Source organism: Arvicanthis niloticus, chromosome 16 (genome assembly GCF_011762505.2).
Source record: "Arvicanthis niloticus isolate mArvNil1 chromosome 16, mArvNil1.pat.X, whole genome shotgun sequence".
NCBI lineage: Eukaryota > Metazoa > Chordata > Mammalia > Rodentia > Muridae > Arvicanthis > Arvicanthis niloticus.
Genome location: NC_047673.1, coordinates 68,154,435 through 68,172,633, shown reverse-complemented (window position 1 = coordinate 68,172,633; position 18,199 = coordinate 68,154,435). Strand labels below are relative to the sequence as shown.

Genomic DNA, 18,199 nt, shown 5'->3' with positions numbered 1-18,199 from the left:
AGCACCAGCTCCCAGATGCTCTCCTCGTCAGGGAGCTGTGACTTCCATTTTTTTCAAACCCTACTTTTAATGATGGTTCTCAAACGCTTTAACCTCCCTTGTAGCCCACCACCCTTCCGAGGTAGTGGAAAAGAAAGGATACGAGGGAGGTGGGCCTGTTTAGAAAGGTTCTTTAGAGCAACTCCTGTCTGTGTTGTCTGGAAATTAGCAGTTCGGTTCACAGGTCAGCAGCGGCAGCTCAGTCCACTCGCAAACACTTCACAGATAGACCAGCAGTCCAGTTCAGTAAAGACAGGATAGTGGCACAAATCAGCAGAGTGGAATTGCCCAGCAGAGACAGCCAGGCCTCGGCACAAGTCAGCAGCAGGAGAGACCAGCAGGAATGCCAGGAGAATTTCTTGGCTGCATCTCTCTCGAAGATGGGAGACCCACAAGCATTGCACAGCTAGTTCTATAAGCAAGCCTAGCTCAGCCTCTGTCGTTGTCCGTCAAGTTATGTTTATACCCTCCAAACATCACGTGACCTCTATGAGTCTCACCTCAGCACATGCATCTGTCTTAGCTGACATCACTCTGACAATCAGCCCAAGTTCACAAAGGCAGCAGGAAACTGTAACACACCACCAGAAGGTTTTTGGTGCATTTCTCTCTATGGAGTCCTGACAAATGGAGCTCAACTACAAAATGTAAGACAGACCAATACATGCACATTGTTATCGAAGAATCCTTCATCACATGTCCTTTCATGTGCTTGCTTTAGCAGACCATGCTTTCTCCTGTGTCTGCTTCAGCTAAATGCCCCTTCACAAGTCTGTCTTAGCCTTTCACACCAGTGTCCACTTCAGCTAAAAGTTCCTTCATGTGTTTGCCCCAGCAAAACTTTCCAAAGAACCCATAAGTTTCTACTTCAGAAAGGTTCACTAGGACACTGGGTACACAAACTTGGGCTGGTTAATGTCTACAGGCTGGTGTGCCAGCTAGCTCTCTCTAGCCCAAGTAATGGAAACTATGTAAAGCTGTTCACAGAAGCTACAAGGCCTCACAGTACTGGGTTAAGGTAAACAGAAAACTGAAGTATGATGCTATTGTTGGTAATCAACTTGACTACACCCAGAATTAACTAAGACCCAAATGCCTGGGCACATCTGTGATAATTTTTTTTTTTAATTTTTTAAACTGGGAAGATCCAATTTTAATCTAGATCTTTGAGATAGGAAGATAGAGCTTTAATCCATATCTTTTGAGATGGGAAGACCTACCTTTATGCGGACCACATGTTCTACTGGGCAGTCTATATAAGGGACTTGGGAGAAGGAAGCTCTCTCTTTTTGCCTGCTTTGCTCTCAACCTTGTTAGCAAGTCCATTCGTTTCTTTACTGGCATTAGAGCCCATTTCTCTGAGATTCTGGCATATACTGAAGACCAACTGAGACATCCAGCCTGATGGACTGGATTCTTTGATGTTCCATTCATAGGCCGCCATTTTTGGATTAACTAGACCATAGCCCAGCCTGTCAGTTATTCTAATACATTTATATGATATGTATATATGTGTATATATACAAACATATATACATACACACACACAATTAGTCTGCAAAAACATTGAAACTTGTATCTGGAACTTAAATTCTCTAGCTTTCATGTGCTTGAAATTTAGGGCAGATACATCTCTAACTTTTAAAATTCTCAGCTCTCGCTTCCTGAAGATCAGAAATCTCCTGAAATAGATCAGTTTTAAAATTCTTCAACATTGCCGGGCAGTGGTGGTGCACGCCTTTAATCCCAGCACTTGGGAGGCAGAGGCAGGTAGATTTCTGAGTTCGAGGCCAGCCTGGTCTACAGAGTGAGTTCCAGGACAGCCAGGGCTACACAGACAGAGAAACCCTGTCTCGAAAAAAAAAAATCTTCAACATTGATTCATCTGTTTAATATATATGCATTTGTTTAATATGTACATATATATGATATGTATATATAGTTGATATGTATATATGTATGACTATAGTATATATCCTATACATGTATATGTGTATATAGCATATACATGCATATGTATGCATATGTGCATATATGTATATGCCTATGTGATAATATGTATATGTGTAATATGTATATGATATATACATATCAGAGAGACAGAGAGAGGGAGGAAGGGAGGGAGGGAGAGAGAGAGAGAGAGAGAGAGAGAGAGAGAGAGAGAGAGATTCTATAAGTTCTGTTACTCTATAGTACCCTGGCTAATACACAAGGAGATGCTGAGATGTTTTCAAGAGCACAATATATTAACAAAACAGAGGGACCAAGAAAGACACTGCTTTCCATCCACAACAGGAAAGTGTGGAGGAGAAGGTGGCTGAAGATGCGTCCCAATAAGATACACAGTCCTATCTTAGTTCTAAAACCTAAATCAATAATCCTATCAACACAGGGCTTTTTTTTTTTAATACATCTTTTACCTTTCCTGTGTAATTAGTTTAAATTCTCTATAATTCTATGCAAGATAGAATTCAAAGAACATAGACCTTTAAATAGTCTCTTTCCTCCCAGCTCCCACGCACTGACGAGCCTAGATAGCTCTGACTTAACATCAAAGGCAGGGCTGTTGGGTAACCTGTGTGCAGTAAGATTCATACTAGCCCTTCCTTGTCACAGCTGCTGGCTTTTATAACATACAGACAGGGATTACTTAAGCAAGCTGCTAATCTTAGAATATTAAACAGATGAATCAATGTTGAGGAATTTAAAAACTGATCTATTTCAGGAGATTTCTGATCTTCAGGAAGCGAGAGCTGAGAATTTTAAAAGTTGTAGATGTATCTGCCCTAAAATTCAAACGCATGAAAGCTAAAGAATTTAAGTTTCAGATACAAGTTTCAATGTTTTTGCAGACTAATTGTGTGTGTGTGTGTGTGTGTGTGTGTGTGTGTGTGTGTAAATAAGTGGGTTTGTGGTGCTTTGATGATCTAGGTAGGTTTTTCAGATTCCTAATAAATATTAAAATGCACTCTTTTTTCAGATCTTCAGTCTCCCTTCTTTCTGTTTACTGAGTGCACACTGATTCTCTTTTGTTTGTTTTAGTTTTGATTTTCTGGAGTCAAGATTTGTCTGTGTAGCCCTGGCTACCCTGGAACTCACTCTGTAGAACAAGTTGGCCTCAAACTCAGAGATGCGCCTGACTCTGCCTCCCGAGTGTTGGAATTAGCTTCCTGTCTTCCTCCCAGTGTCTTTTTTGCCTTTCCCAGCACCAGCTCCAGCTTTATGAGTTTTAAAGCAGTCATCAGGAACAAGAATTTAGATTTGGGGGGGGGGGGGGGAGGGATTAGGTGGATTCACAGTAAAAAAAAAAAAACATGTCTTTCTCCTCATTTTTATTCAAAAACATTTAAAATTCTAAAGTTTTCTTAGAAAACTAGGTATTTCAAAACAGTAATGAGAAGTTGATGTTACTGCTATGGTTTGTGTCTGAAATCTCCCCATAGGCTCATGCCTTCTGCCCCGTCACCTAACTGGTAGCACAATCTCCTCATAGGCTCATGCCTTCTGCCCCGTCACCTAACTGGTAGCACTATTTGGGGAAGGCCATGGAACCTTTAGAGAGTGCAGTCTGGTAGACATGGGTGGCTAGGGGTGGCTCTTTGAAAGTTACATCCACCCCTGCTTCCAGCTTCTCTGGCACACCATAAATTGAGAGGCTCTACCATACTAAAACAGTGGTTCTTAACCTGTGGATGGTTACCCCTTTGGCAAACTTCAAGCTTCAAAAAATATTTATATTATGATTCATAACAGTAGCAAGATTACAATCACGAAGTAGCAACGAAGATAATTTTATGGTTGGGAGTCACTAAAACAAGAGGAACTGTGTTAAAGAGGCAGGGTCACAGGATGAGGAAGGGTGAGAACCACTGCTCTAAAACCATGCACCCAGCAAGTCTTTGCTCGCTCAGACAGCATCCCTCTGTCAGGTATTGCAGTCACAGCAATGTGAAACAACTAAGAGTTGCTAAGGTGCTGCTATCTGAGCAACAGTCCTCCTAAGCTTAAACTACTTGACGTTTACAGTGTTTTTCCATTGAAAACAGGCTTGTGATCTATTATTTAATGTCTCTTTGAGATGAACTCTGAAACAGGCATTACTATGGAGAGGTTGATAATCATAGAAGTGAAGTGGCTTGTCCTGTTCTAGAATTAACTGCCTTTCCAATCACTCTGTACACTTAAAGATTCATAATGGAAAGGCATCTTTAACATAGCATTCATCCAGCTCTCGCTAATGCTCAACACATCTCACAACGCTCTGCATCTCACATATACTGCTGCCCTTAAACCTCTTTCGGGTCCTGGGCCTAGGTTCCACTTTAAATAATTTAAACAGAGACAGGAGAATGCAAGTCTGCCCGCTTGGACAGATGAGAGATTCACACAGCAGATTCTGTGTAAATTATTTCTTATTATTTCTTAAGTACACCAGTGTTGTTCTTTTCGAATAGTTGCTACCCAGGTTCATCTTGTTAACCTGGCAGAACTGTGCTTTTCCTGATAAAGACCACAGAGCCTTAATGGCAGGGTGGTTGTGACCCTGTGCCACCCCTCGATCTGCCCTTTAGAGGTATATTCTTTGACATGGGATGGGCCTAATGGCCAGTTCTAAATTGGTTTTCTCCTTTTGCTATAGAAATGGAGCCTAACTGAAGGTCAATCTTGGTAAATAAACATTAGAAAAACTTATTAAAATGTATTTACTTTACGTATATAAGTGCTCTGTCTTCACACACACCAGAAGAGGGAATCAGATCCCATTACAGGTGGTTTTGGATCCGTGCTGGGAACTGAACTCAGGACCTCTGGAAGGGCAGTCAGTGCTCTTACCTACTGAGCCATCTCTCCAGCCCCTGGAGAGACTTTCAACATCCCTTAACTTCAGTTATGGCACACGTTTTTCATTCCCAAGTTTCTAACTGTGAGTATACTATTTATCTTTCTAGCCATATTGGAGACACTCCTTTGGCTAAATTCCACTCCGCAACTTAATATTTCCTAAGCAAGCTTATTTAAATCCTTTGTAGCATGAATTTTACTACTTCAAGTTTATCTGCATCAACCTAAAATCCCAAACTCCTTCTTAACATAGCATTGAATAAATAAGGACTCTACCAAGTATAAGGAGCGAGAAGATAGGACAAATTCTACTCCTCTGCTTTTCCTTTTCATCCCTTGGTAACACTCTAACTACCTCCCACCCCCACCCCCACCCCCACACCCCCACACCCCCACACCCCCACACCCCCACCCCACCCCCCTACCCCACACACTCCCACCCCCCCCCACACACACACACCCGAGCAAAGAAAAGCAACTCTGTTAGATGTTTCTCCAGTGGGTGGTCCAAGCAGCTTTTTTCCCTTGAAGAGACCTGAATATCTCTCTTGGTCCAACGAAAGCTTTCACTTAACGGTCAAAGATCTTTCTGGAAAGCAACATGGAGTGTGGCACTCCCTGGGCACGGACTGTTGCTCCATGCCTCCTTTCTCCCAGCCTCAGCTCACACGGAAAATGTTTACAACAGACTTTTGTTTTAGATTAAGCTCCTACACTAGTTCCCAAAGAATAGACTTAAAAAGAAAAAAAATGAAGTTACCCATAATAAAGTTAAATACAGCCAAACAGAATCCCCCAGGAAAGCCAGTTTCAATGGGCACGATAATAAAATCCTTCTGTTTTAATCTTTGGGGGGGGGGGGGGGCGGGGCTGGGGGGGGGGGACTTGCCTGGAGTAACTTGATGTTAACTTGTCAATGATTCTCCTATTGTTCAGCTTCTCTTCCCTGCCCTATAAGGAAAGTAACTCCAGCCAATCAGATCTAGGGGTGAGGAAGGCAGACCCACCAGTCTCCTCTGGTCATTACCCATTTCAATTAATCTATAACCAAAAAGGAAAGCCAATCAAAATCTTTTAACTGAAATGGCTAAATTTTGTTATTATTATGAATAATAATTTTTAGAATTTTAGACTGGTTAATTGTGGGGTTGTGGCATGCACATCGGTCCATTGTTGGGTTGAACTGTGGGTCCCGTGTCTATGGGCCCCCAAGGGGCTAGGGCCCCTGATCAGAGGGACAGAGGCATGGGAATTTGACTGTGTTCACTCCACGCTGGTGCGGGCTATGAGATCCGGCTATGAGAAGCCACAGGACTCCACTGGGGGTGGGGGAACACAGTCTGAGGTCCCGAGGGCCTCAGCTCTGGCTGCATCCCACCGGGAGAAGAGTCTTGGAGACTTGCTTAGCTTTGTCACAGCTGGCTCCGCTTGCTTGGGTTTCTGGGCCTCCATGGCTAGAAATGTAGAGAGGTTGTCAGACGATGACAGCTTGGTAGTTGAAAACCTTCTCCACAGTTCCCCACGGTGCAGGTCCCAAAGAAGAGAGATGGTTTTAAGATATTTCTAGTGGCAGAAAATAGATGAAACTATATCCTGGTATTCTCAGGGTAAGCCTGAGGTTAAATACCTTTTGCAAGAAAGAGGGTCTGGGGAGGAAAGTTTAATTGGCTATGCCCTCTGGCCTTTAGGTATCTCATTAATATGGAGATCTATCTTGAAGCTCCATGGCCTGTAGTCACGTGCTCTACCTGTGGAGGAATTAGTAGTGGCCTTGTCCTATGTGCACAGAGGTCTTCAGCAGGTCTTCGGCCTCAGGAGCCTGGAGTCTGGGAGCGTGGTGTCCCTTGCAGGGAAACTTGTGGGGTCTCCGGCCATCTCCAGCCGGTGCTTAACCAGAAACCATGCTGTCCTTTCACAGTCCTACAGTTAATGTTCTTATTAACCAGATTAAAATGGAAGGACTTTATTATCATGCCAATTGAAACTGGCTTTCCTGGGGAATTCTGTTTGGCATTGTTTAACTTTATCATGGGTGATTCCATTATTTTTTTTCTACTTAAGTCTATTCTTTGGTCTGATGATGATGATGATGATGATGATGATGATGATGATGATGATATATTCTGAAGCTTAGTTTTATTTTCTCAAATAAATAAAATTTACAGCCTTTACATACCCTGTGAACAAACATTATTATTAAATACATCTGTTATTGGTCTTTCTCCATGTGGTCAGACTTCCTTGTCTTCACTGGTCTATCCTCAACAGTTGCTTCCATTGGTGGACTTATATGCACAGCTATTCTAACACTTTCAAATAGCAACCTCAGTAATTTAGGGAGGTTTTAGTTTCAGGTAAGTTTTTTTTTTTTTTTTTTTTACAAGTTCTAAAATCAGCTGAGTGACACTTCCTCAGCCACGTACCTACCTCTGCAATGAAGTCATGCAGCTCTCCTTCAGTCGGGCAGCATCCTAATGACCTGATAATTGTCCCAATCTCTCTAGAAAAAAAAAAGTTATGAAAAGTTTTAGAATACAAATTCTGGAGAGGAAACTGTAGTATAAATTATCAAATAATTATCTAAATTATCAGATCACAGGTAACATAGCAAACCACCTCTCTCAAGTATTGGCTCACAGTTACATGAGAAACTTCCTGGAAAAAGAAAAGGGTCCCCAAGAACCAAGGCAGCCCAAGGATTTCACTGACTAGAAAATCGAGCCCTAACTAGTTCAAAATCTCAAAGCTCCAGAGAAGGAATCATGACAAAATGAGGGGAGGAAGAAGAAATGTCTGCCACTTGATAGCTGGTTTTAACTGTTGTTTAACTCTTGATGGAGAAGAAAAGAGAATATAGGTTAACTATTTAGTGCGCTAATACGCACCAGCACAATCGAACTGGAGCCTTGCACTGTGGTAGCCTGAGGGTGACAGGAGGAAGAAGAGACAGGGCTAAATTTTACTTCACTCTGCTTGTACTCCTGCTTGTTTCAGTTGATTCCTCTCCTCTTATCTTGAAAAAGAAAATACTTACAAAGATATCTGTAGAAAGAGTTGACCATGTTTGCTAAAGAAAGAATGTCCCGGCCAGGCAGTGGTGGCGCACGCCTTTAATCCCAGCACCTGGGAGGCAGAGGCAGGCGGATTTCTGAGTTCAAGGCCAGCCTGGTCTACAGAGTGAGGTCCAGGACAGCCAGGGATACACAGAGAAACCCTGTCTCAAAAAAAAAAAAAACCAAAAAAAAAAGAAAGAAAAAAAAAAAAGAAAGAATGTCCCAATGGTTACTCACATCAGCTTCTGTAAACACACTTAAACTACGATAGAAATATCTTTTCGGTGGTCATGAGACCACCTTCACAAGGTCCATGCAGACAGGAATCTCCACATTGCTGCTCAAACTATAAAACCTGTAAGAGACCATGGAATGGAACCAAACTTTGCCAAACACTAGTTTTGGTCTATTACCCACTGCACTTAAAAATTTGGAAGGTCTGGATAGAGCAGTTATATCTATCTGGCCAGAGAAAGCAGCTCACTTAAGAGTTACCTCCAGTGGCAATGCAATAAAGGCAATGCAGAGGGTGGCTGATAGGAAGAGAGAAGGGAGAATGAGGACAGGAAGGTGGCATTTAAATGTCAGGCTTCCTAAATGTTTCTTTAGATAGTAATGAATTGAGATGAATCTATTTCAAGAGCTCTCCATGTGTGAAGTCCTGGGTTCAAATCTGAACACCAGCAGGAATGGAAAGTCCCCAAGTCCATGCGGTGAGGGGAAGGGCAGTCACAGCAGATGCCCCGATGACTCACACCTTCCCTTGTTTCCCATGGCCTAAACGAAACACAGGGCTGGATACACAGAGACTAAGCAATCCTCCAAGCTACTCTCACACAGCACTGGTGCCAGGAACACGGGAACACAGCAGAAGGGCCCAGGTGGGCACCGCAGAGCTCCAGATGGCTTCTAGATGGGCTGGGATGCTAGCTGTTGTGAGGAAATCAGGCTGCTGATGCTGCAGCTCTAGGAGCAGCTCCCAGGGATGGGAAACAGAGAAAAGAGAACACAGGGAAGAAAAGGGTCAGGCCTTTACACTGAAGGAGAAAGAGGCTTAGGAAAAAGGAAAATTGAAAGGGAGAGGTAAAAAAAAACCCAAAAGAGCTGAAAACGCCAGATGAGGCAGTACACACTCATAACCCAAAGCATTTGGGAAATGGAGGCAAGGGAATCAATCGGCAGGAGCGCAAACCCTCTCCTACACAGCAAGTTCAAAGCCAGCGTAGACTATATAAGACCCTATCTCAAAAACAAACAAAAAAAGATGAAAATGTAATTTCAGGAAACACAAAACAGAAATGTCAACAATGAGGACAGAGTTCAGAAGTAATAAAAAGAAATGAGTCAGGACTAGAAAATAAAACAAAATGATGAGATAAGAAAGCCATTGTGGGAAGGTCTTCCAAGGAAGGGAAATGGAATACAGTGCTATAAATGAATAAAGGGGGATTGCAAGGATTACACGGAGTGGGGGAAGGAATGACAGAGTAGAGGAGGAAATATTGGGGTGGACAACTAACATTATAAATATTTTTTGAAAAGCTATTTGAAAATACACTAGTGTAGAAGCTTCCTAAAATACATAGATGTATAAAGGGAATTTAAATAGAGTCACTATACTATGGGGGAGACAATATCACAAGTAGATATTATATGTTGCCAAATAAAACTTTCAGTAAAATGGGATACATCTTTCTGAGTCACTAGCCAAAGGGGCCCCACAGGCTCCCCAAACACTGCAGGCTATTTCCAACTTGATGGTAAGATGTTATTGCTGAAGACACCACACACTTATGTCATAGAAAATAAAGAAATCTAAGTGGTATTCAACTGGAAGATTCACCCTATTGGCTGGTGTTCATAGTGCTAGAAGATTCTAAGCACAGTACCAGAAGAGAAATCTCATCGAGCTCAATCTCCCCCAGCTACAAACCCTGTGAGCGTGAGTGATGACCGGCCTGCCAGCTGTGCTTGCTGATTCCATAGTGCCATGAATGGGATGGGTGTAGTATCCCATTGCCGACACAAGGTGGCACCAGTGCCATTGAGCTAGACTATGAGTCATCCATAAGGGCAGTCAAGGTCAAAAACACCCCAGTGAAGACAGATTGAGGACATCTGATGCAATTCTAAGGGGCAAAAGGCAGCAAATTCATTTACCTCTCTATAATACAACTGTTGTTGCACTAAGTATCAGTAAGCATAACACAATTTGGAAATTTCTAGAACAAAGCAGAATTTTGGAAAATGGGTTCCATTCATTTAACAAACATTTACCTAAGAACTGCTTTGCCGGGTGCTTATAGAAGAGTAGAGAACAAAACAAAGACCTGCCGTCTTCTCCTACGAGGGCATTTTTCCTAGATCCAAGTTATTTTCAAACTAAGTAATAAAATAAATCTAAAACAAGGACAAAATCTCTGTTCCACAATGGCCTCAAAGGCCTTCCTAATCAACTCCAGAAACTGTAAAAGAGAACAAGAGTCTCTGGCTCTTTATTGCTGCAGTGCTATTTCTTCTTAGTCTCTGTGCTAGAGCTCACAGTCCCAAAAAGAACTCTGGGCTCTGTAAAAATCCGGACATTACAGAGACAGAATCAGTAACTTAATGACACAGCGACTTTGGCTCGGTGTTGTGACTGCAGCGGGGCGTGAGAAGGATGAGCCCCTGTTCTCACCTCGGAGATACTGCTGGGAGGAACGGAGCACAAACATCAATGAGCACAGGCTAATCTTAGTCGGTGATACACGATACACGCTATGAAGACAGCGCATCATCACTGCTGCTTTTGTGTGGGTGTTAGCTTGCTGGAGCTACCCTGAGGAAGTATCCCACGGTGTGGGGGTAGGGCATGGGGGGGGGGGGGGAGACAATGTCAGCAACTTTTTTCCTCACAGGCTGAGGACTTGAAATCTGGGCTGTTGTTTCACCCAAAGCCTCCCGGCTTAGAGCCTTGCTATGTCCTCACAGGGGCATCCCTCTGAACACAGACTTCCCGGCATTTCTCCTGGTATAAGCCAGTGGCAAGCCACCTGCCTGGCATGCACAGGATGAGAGAACCAGAGAGAACAATTAGGCCTCTCTTTCAGTATCAGTTTTAAATCCAATCACCTCTGTAAACATCTGACCTGCAGAAAAAACTTACATTTTGAGCTAGCAGATATTAACATTTCAAAACACTTCAAGACAGGCACAGGCAATGATGTGCGTCTTCATTGTTGTTGCTGTTATTGGTGGCAGTAGTTAATATCTCAAAAATACAGCCAACAAAAACAGTGGTGGCAAAAACTGAGACTTTCCACAGCAAAGGAAAAGATGACAGATGAAAAAATATGATGAATTTGAACTAAGAAGTCTCTGGATTAAAAGGAGCTGATGATATGAGCAGACATTTTCTAAGGTGAGACATATAAATGGTCGGCAAATGTGTGAAAATATGGTCAATGTCACTACGTACTAGGGAGCTGTAAATCTAAACCACGCTGAGACACACCTCACCCTCGGAATGGCAATTAACAAAACACTGAGAAGTGCAAGTGCTGGGGGGGGGGGGGGGGGGGGGTGTGACTGACAGAGACTCATGGGGATGTAAATTAGTGCGACCACATGGAGAACAGGAATCATTCCTCTGCAGACTAAAACTGGAGATACTGTACGACCCAGCCATTCTGCTCCTGCTACCTAGCTGAAGAAAATCACTAAGCATCTCAAGGAGATGCCTGCACAGTCCTGTTCACTCCAGCATGACACACAACAGCCAAGAGAAGGGATCAACTACAGTATGCAGCAGGTGAATGGCCAAAGGAAACACACACACAGTGAAATACTACTTGCTGATTTTTTTTTAAGTTGAATTTATCATATGCAGCAGCAAAGTAGATGTAATTGGAGGTCATTAAATAAAACAAATCAGGCAAAGAAATACAAAGATATATACTTTCACTCATATATAAAACCTAAAAACATTGATCCCATAAAGGAACAGATCAGAATCGTAACTGCTGGTAAGAAGGGGAAGGAAGGAAGATGGTGACAGGCCTGGAAATTAGACATTAGCATGGAACCGTGACTATAGTTTACAAGACCTCTGTATGTTGTATGAAGATCTAGAAGGAATTTAAAAGACAAAATCGAGCAGGGCAGTGGTGGCACACGCCTTTAATCCCGGCACTTGGGAGGCAGAGGCAGGCGGGTTTCTGAGTTCGAGGCCAGCCTGGTCTACCAAGTGAGTTCCAGGACAGCCAGAGCTACACAGAGAAACCCTGTCTCATAAAACCAAAAAACAAACAAACAAACAAGATAAGATCAGCATGTACAATGGAAGTGCTCATTACCCAATTGATCAAAATATGTTATGTACATGTTTACAATTATACATGTGTACCCTATAAACATCATTAACATGATAAATTATCATGTATCCATTTAAAGGAAAGGGGCATTTCAAAACATGAAATTTAGGGACAGCAATGCAGCCATAGCAATAAGATGGCTTTTCACACCCTGCTGCCACTGCGCTGCTGACTGCCATCCTCCTGCCTGGGCCCACACTAGCCCACAGGCTGACATTCTGCACCCCCTCTCACCAGCCACCCTTCTTACTCTCCTTACAGCAGCCACTAAAATCCCATCACGCCATTCCCTGCTCACTTAAAGCCCCCAGTGGCATCCACTGCCCACTGGCACTGGTGTGCGCTCCTTTTCACTGCCAGGATGATCTCGGCAGGTCTAGCCACCTTCGTGATAGTACTGCACTCTAAACTGCATGCTAACTACTCTCGCTCTGCTTCCCCAACGCGCTAAGGCCACTTCCCTCCACAGGACCTTTGTATGTCCTTCCCACTAATTCTTCATATAGCTATTTCTAGTCTTTCCTTCCCTCACTCCTCCCTCCCCCTTCCTTTCTTCCTTTGTGTGTGTGTGAGTGTACACATGAATATGAGTGGTCTTGCCTCGGAGACAGGAGACAGAAGAGATGGTTGTGTCCCCCTCCTCTCCACGGTATGTACTGGGATCCTCTGTGAGAGCAGCAAATGTTCTTAACCACTGAGCCATTTCTCAGCTCCTGTGATATGGTTTGATATCAAGTAAAGCTACACTGGCCTTTTTGTTCTTTTTCAAGAGTTCCCTTGGCTGTTATAGCTTACTTTTTCATATGTACAATAAAATTCACTTGTCAAGTTGCAGAAAATGTTCATTTCCATTTGTGTTGAATTTATGTCAATTTAGGATGAGTTGAATGAAACCTTTATTATTTCAAATTTCTTATCTCAAATGGTTTCTTTTCATTTGTTCTATTTTTATATCGTGGATTTTCCTATGATGTGATTTATATATTTCTTGACGCATTTTTTGTCTATAAGCTCGATATTTTATTGCTATTATAAATGGGTCTTATCCTCCAATATATCATCTAACTGGGCACTCTTTATAGAATATACAGCTCCCGGGGTTTGAGAGATGGCTCAGCAATTAAGAGCATTAACTGTTTTTCAAGAGGACCCAGGTTCAATTCCCAGCACCCACATGACAGCTCACAACTGTCTGTACCTCCAGTTCCAGGGATATCACACAGGCATAACAACAATCCACAGAAGAAAAAAAAATCATTCTTCAGAAAACGAGTATTTGGCTCCTGATTTCTGCATATTAATTTATTTTTAAATATTAATATATTTCCATGTGTTGGGGTGAGGTGGTTAGTGCAGGAACACCTGTGCCATAGAGAAAAGGAGAAGGTCAGAGGACGGATGACTCAGGATCTAGTATCTCTGGCCACTCTGAGACCCAGGATTTCTCTCAGGTTGTCAGAACTACACACAAGTGCCTCTCCCTGATGAACCATGTCACCAGCTTTCTGTATAAGAATCTTTTTTTTTTTTTTTTTTTTTGGTTTTTCGAGACAGGGTTTCTCTGTGTAGCCCTGGCTGTCCTGGAACTCACTCTGTAGACCAGGCTGGCCTTGATCTGTATAAGAATCTTGCTACTTTATTAAAATTCCTTTTTCTTTGCAATAGTTTTCTTATCAGTTCTCCTGGGTTTTCTAGATATTTGGTCATATATCTACAAATAGTTTTTCTTTCTATCTTCTCTACCTCCTACCATTTCATGTCCAGTATTTATGTCCATGTTACCACTTGCCCAGTTATGTTGGCCATTAATATTTATTGACAATGGTAAACGTAAATATCCTTATCTTATTCACAATCTTAACCAAAATGGTGCACATACCTCCTCATTAAGTAAGAACGTGAGTCTGGGGCTAAGGAAGCATTCTCTAATGACTACTTTATTGAGACTTTAAAATTATGAACGTGTGCTGAATTCTATCAAATGCCTCTTAACTATCTATAGGACTAATTCATGATTTTTCCTTAGGCATACTAATATGATGTGCTACAGTGGTAAATGCCCAACAGTAACACTTTTACATTCCTAGGAAAAACACAGTTTGCATTAATGTGGTACTAGATTTTGTTGCTTCTATTTGCAATTTTGTATAGCGATGCATAAGAAAGTTGTTTCATAGTTTCATGCAATCTTTAATAGGTTTTTAGTGTTGGAATTATATACACTTCAGAAAAATAATTCAATAGTTTTCCTTTTTGTCCCATCTCCTGAAAGAGATTAAGTTCCATAAGGGCAACATTTTAGATTTTAATATGCAGCCATCTGGACTGCAGCCTTTTAGCAGCAGAACCCTTTGAAATCCTAGCTACAGAAAGAAGTGCGTCTAGATTTTCTGTGGATAGATTTTTTTAGGGTCTGTGTGGTTGGCTTTTTACTTCAATTGATTTTCTTAAATATGTATTTTATTCTTCTATGTGTACGTGTCTGTGTGAGTGGGTGCCTGCAGAGGCATGCACAGGGTGCTGGGTCCCCTGGAGCTGGAGTAACTAGTGTTTGTGAACCTCCTAGGTGGGTGCTGGGAACTGAACTTGGGTCCTCTGCAAGGACAATACAATCCCTTAACCACTGAGCCACCTCTCCAGCCCTTCTCAGTTGACTTTTTAAATATGTTTTTGAGATTATAATTACATTATTTCTCCCTTGTTTCTTCCCCCTTGTTCTCTTTCAAATTCATGTTCTCTTTTTTCTTTGTTGCTACAGACACACAAAGAGACACACACACACAAACACACACACACACACACACTCCTAATATATAAAAATACAACCTGCTTAGTCCACTTAATGTTCTTGTAATGCATGTTTTCAGAGTTGCCAGTCTGGCATTAGATAACCAATTGGTGAGCTCCTCCCTGGGTTGGCTACTTCTCCCACTCTCAGCATTCCTCTCAGCTGTGGTTCTTTACCTACCACTGAGCTCCCTTGAGCATAGCCCTTTCCATGTTAGCATGGCTGTTGGTGCTGTCCTTGTTCAGGTCGTGTTTAGGCAGCCATAATGGTGAGAACTCACGGGTGCAGCTTCTATGGCATTTTTAGGAGACACAGTCTCATGACAAACTTGCTGCTCTTCTGGCTCTGACAATCTTACTGCCTCCTCCTACAGTGATGCCTGAGCCTCAGGTGCAGGAGTTGTGTTATAAACGTATCAGACGGGTCTGGGATCCACAACTCTGCATTTTGACAAGTTGTGGTTTTCTACAGTGGTCTCCAAACCAGGTAAGTAAAAGGTGGCCACTGCTGCAGGTGGGAGGAAGAGCACGACAGAATGGAACCGCATGGTGCAGGTGCTCTGACGAGCGAAATGGGAAAAGAGAGAGGACTTCATTAGGGAAGGAGGAAAAGGATAATTCAGGAGAGAGGAAAGAAAAATAACAGTAAGGATATCTGAAAAGTTATGAGGAATCATACTAGCATCTACATAAAAATGCCTACATGTAAGTTGGTGTCTACATGTAAATATAGAGTTTAAATGAAAATTTCCCATCTGGGCTGATAACACTCCCCGCCAAGATCCATACACTGATTAACAAAGACCCACCATCACACATGAGAGGTCCCCCTGAGCTGTCAGGATTGCCCAAAGGATTCCCAAAACATACAGACTAGTACTATTGCCCTTAGCTGCCCCACCCACTAAGGAACTACCCAGTCTAAAATCGCTAGATTTAGACCAATGTTTTTTTTTCCAACTTTATAACTTTAAGTCTTACATGCGATTTTTTCCCTTTGAGTTAGTTTTTATATGTGGTGTGTGGGAGGGATCCAACATTATTTATTTAAAATCCTATTCAGTTAATCCTTGTTCCACCTTTACTGGAGATCAAATAAAGAACAGTCTCAGTTAGTGTAGCCCTGAAGTAAATTTTGAAAAGAAGTAGGCATCCAACTTTTTTTTTTCCACTTTCAAGGTTGTTTAGGTCACACCAAGTCCCTTGCAGATAAACAGGAGCAGCAGAAACAGCTTGTCAGCTCAGGGGGAGGTTGGTAAGGACTAGGGCTGTAACTCAATTGCACAGTGTTTACCTACAATTCACATGGTCTTACATCAAATTTCTAGCCTAAGAGGAAAGGAGGGGATGAGGAGGGAGAGACTTGCTAATAACTCCACCCAGTTCGATATATGCCTGAAGTAGCGCATGGCCTTGCCCCGTGGTCCACTGACAGACTCCGTTACATGACCTACTAAACCACAATCCCAAGTCCCCATCTATCTCCAAGGGAGCCTGAAAGTTAGAGCAGGGCTACCTGCTCAGGCATTAATCGATAGCACAACCAGAAAGGAGTGATAAGAAACCAGTGAGTTCACCACAAAGTTCCAACTGCTGGTCTAGCAGTGGAGTCAGAATGCCTATTGGGCTTAACTACCATGCCAGGATTTGGGGAGGTAATTATATCACAAAGGGAAGCAAGGTCCCTATTAAATCCACGGTCTCTGTTAAGGTTTCTTCCTGTACAGATTGCTGCATTTTGTGATGTTTGATCTGTCTCCCTAGGCACAACTGATTGAACCAGAGGTGGCTACTTAACCCCAAGGTCACATGTCTCTAACAGCCTTCAGGAGAGGCCTCTGAAGTCTAGCATGAGCTCTGCTCAACAAAGGCACCCTCTGCAGAATATTAATAAGTGATCAAAGTAGTGTTTCCCTTTTCTTCCCTGGAAGTTTTGGAACAAGGGCTCTGCCTGGGAGAGGAGTAGCAGAGAAAGCAGTAAGCAAGAGCCTAAGACTGCAGAAGCCATGAGTGAGCAGACAGAAGGGTGAAGAGGCAGGCAGTAGAGAGCTGGCAGTAGCAGAGAAGAACCTGGAAGGGAGGGAGGGGACAAAGCTGTCACCAGCATGTTAGCTGAGCACAGCTGAACTGCAGCTCCAACAGTGACATGAAATGCAGAGTCCCTGAAGCCTTTCAAAGACATCATGAAGCTCAAGTGCCACTCAAGTGAGTTGTCCTTTTCCTTTCCTCCGTGCGTGCGTGCGTGTGTGTGTGTGTATGTGTGTGTGTGTGTGTGTGGCGGGGGGGGGGGGTGAGAGAAGGAGAGGAGGGAGGAGACAGACAGTGACAGGTTAAGTGAATGCTACAGTGTGAATAGACTATCTTGTAGGTAAAAATAATTAATAAAATAACTTGAAGAAATACAAGAAATTTTTAAAATACTGATTTTCTTATCTTTTATAATAAAAAGCTAAGTAGTTCATGTGCTTACAGTCTCCAAAGATCTCCTTTTCTTTTTTTTTTTTTATTATTTCTTTTTTATTTATTTTATTTATTTATTTATTTATTTATTTATTTTTGGTTTTCCGAGACAGGGTTTCTCTGTGTAGCCCTGGCTATCCTGGAACTCACTCTGTAGACCAGACTGGCCTCGAACCCAGAAATCCGCCTGCCTCTGCCTCCCAAGTGCTGGGATTAAAGGCGTGCGCCACCACCGCCCGGCTATAGATCTCCTTTTCTAAACTTAATGATGTCTTATATGACAAGCATTTAAGACTCCACAATTTATTTAATAGGAATTAATTTTTTCTTTTGTTAATTCAAAATTTTTGAGACAAGGTTTTCTGCAGCCAAGCTAGTATTGAACTTATGAGCTGAGGATGACTTTGGACTCCTGACCCTCCAGACTTTACCTCTCAGATGTGAGCCGCCATGTCCCACTCAAGCAAATGATTTTTAGTTTTAAAAAGCATGCTCTTATGATCCTATACGTCTAGCACACCACTCATCCTGAGTCCCCGTGACCAAGGAAGGTGCAGTGCTACTGAAGCTCACCCCGGGGGGCGGGGCTAACGCCAACCTCTAAGCTGGCTCAAGATGCACCAAGACCAAGTTCTCAGCACAAAAGAGACTTGTTTGCCCCAAAGG

General features: G+C 42.6%; 1 protein-coding gene across 3 annotated transcripts in view; it reads right to left on the bottom strand.

Moving 5' to 3' along the window:
• The window catches only part of Drc8 (dynein regulatory complex subunit 8), a 79,632-nt gene that overhangs the window by 18,427 nt on the left and 43,006 nt on the right, over nucleotides 1–18,199 (bottom strand). For all 3 annotated transcript variants that reach the window (XM_076914584.1, XM_076914585.1, XM_034520408.2), the window contains exon 3: nucleotides 7,309–7,381. In XM_076914584.1, coding sequence (XP_076770699.1) covers nucleotides 7,309–7,381 — 73 coding nt within the window. The remainder of the gene's footprint in view (nucleotides 1–7,308; nucleotides 7,382–18,199) is intronic.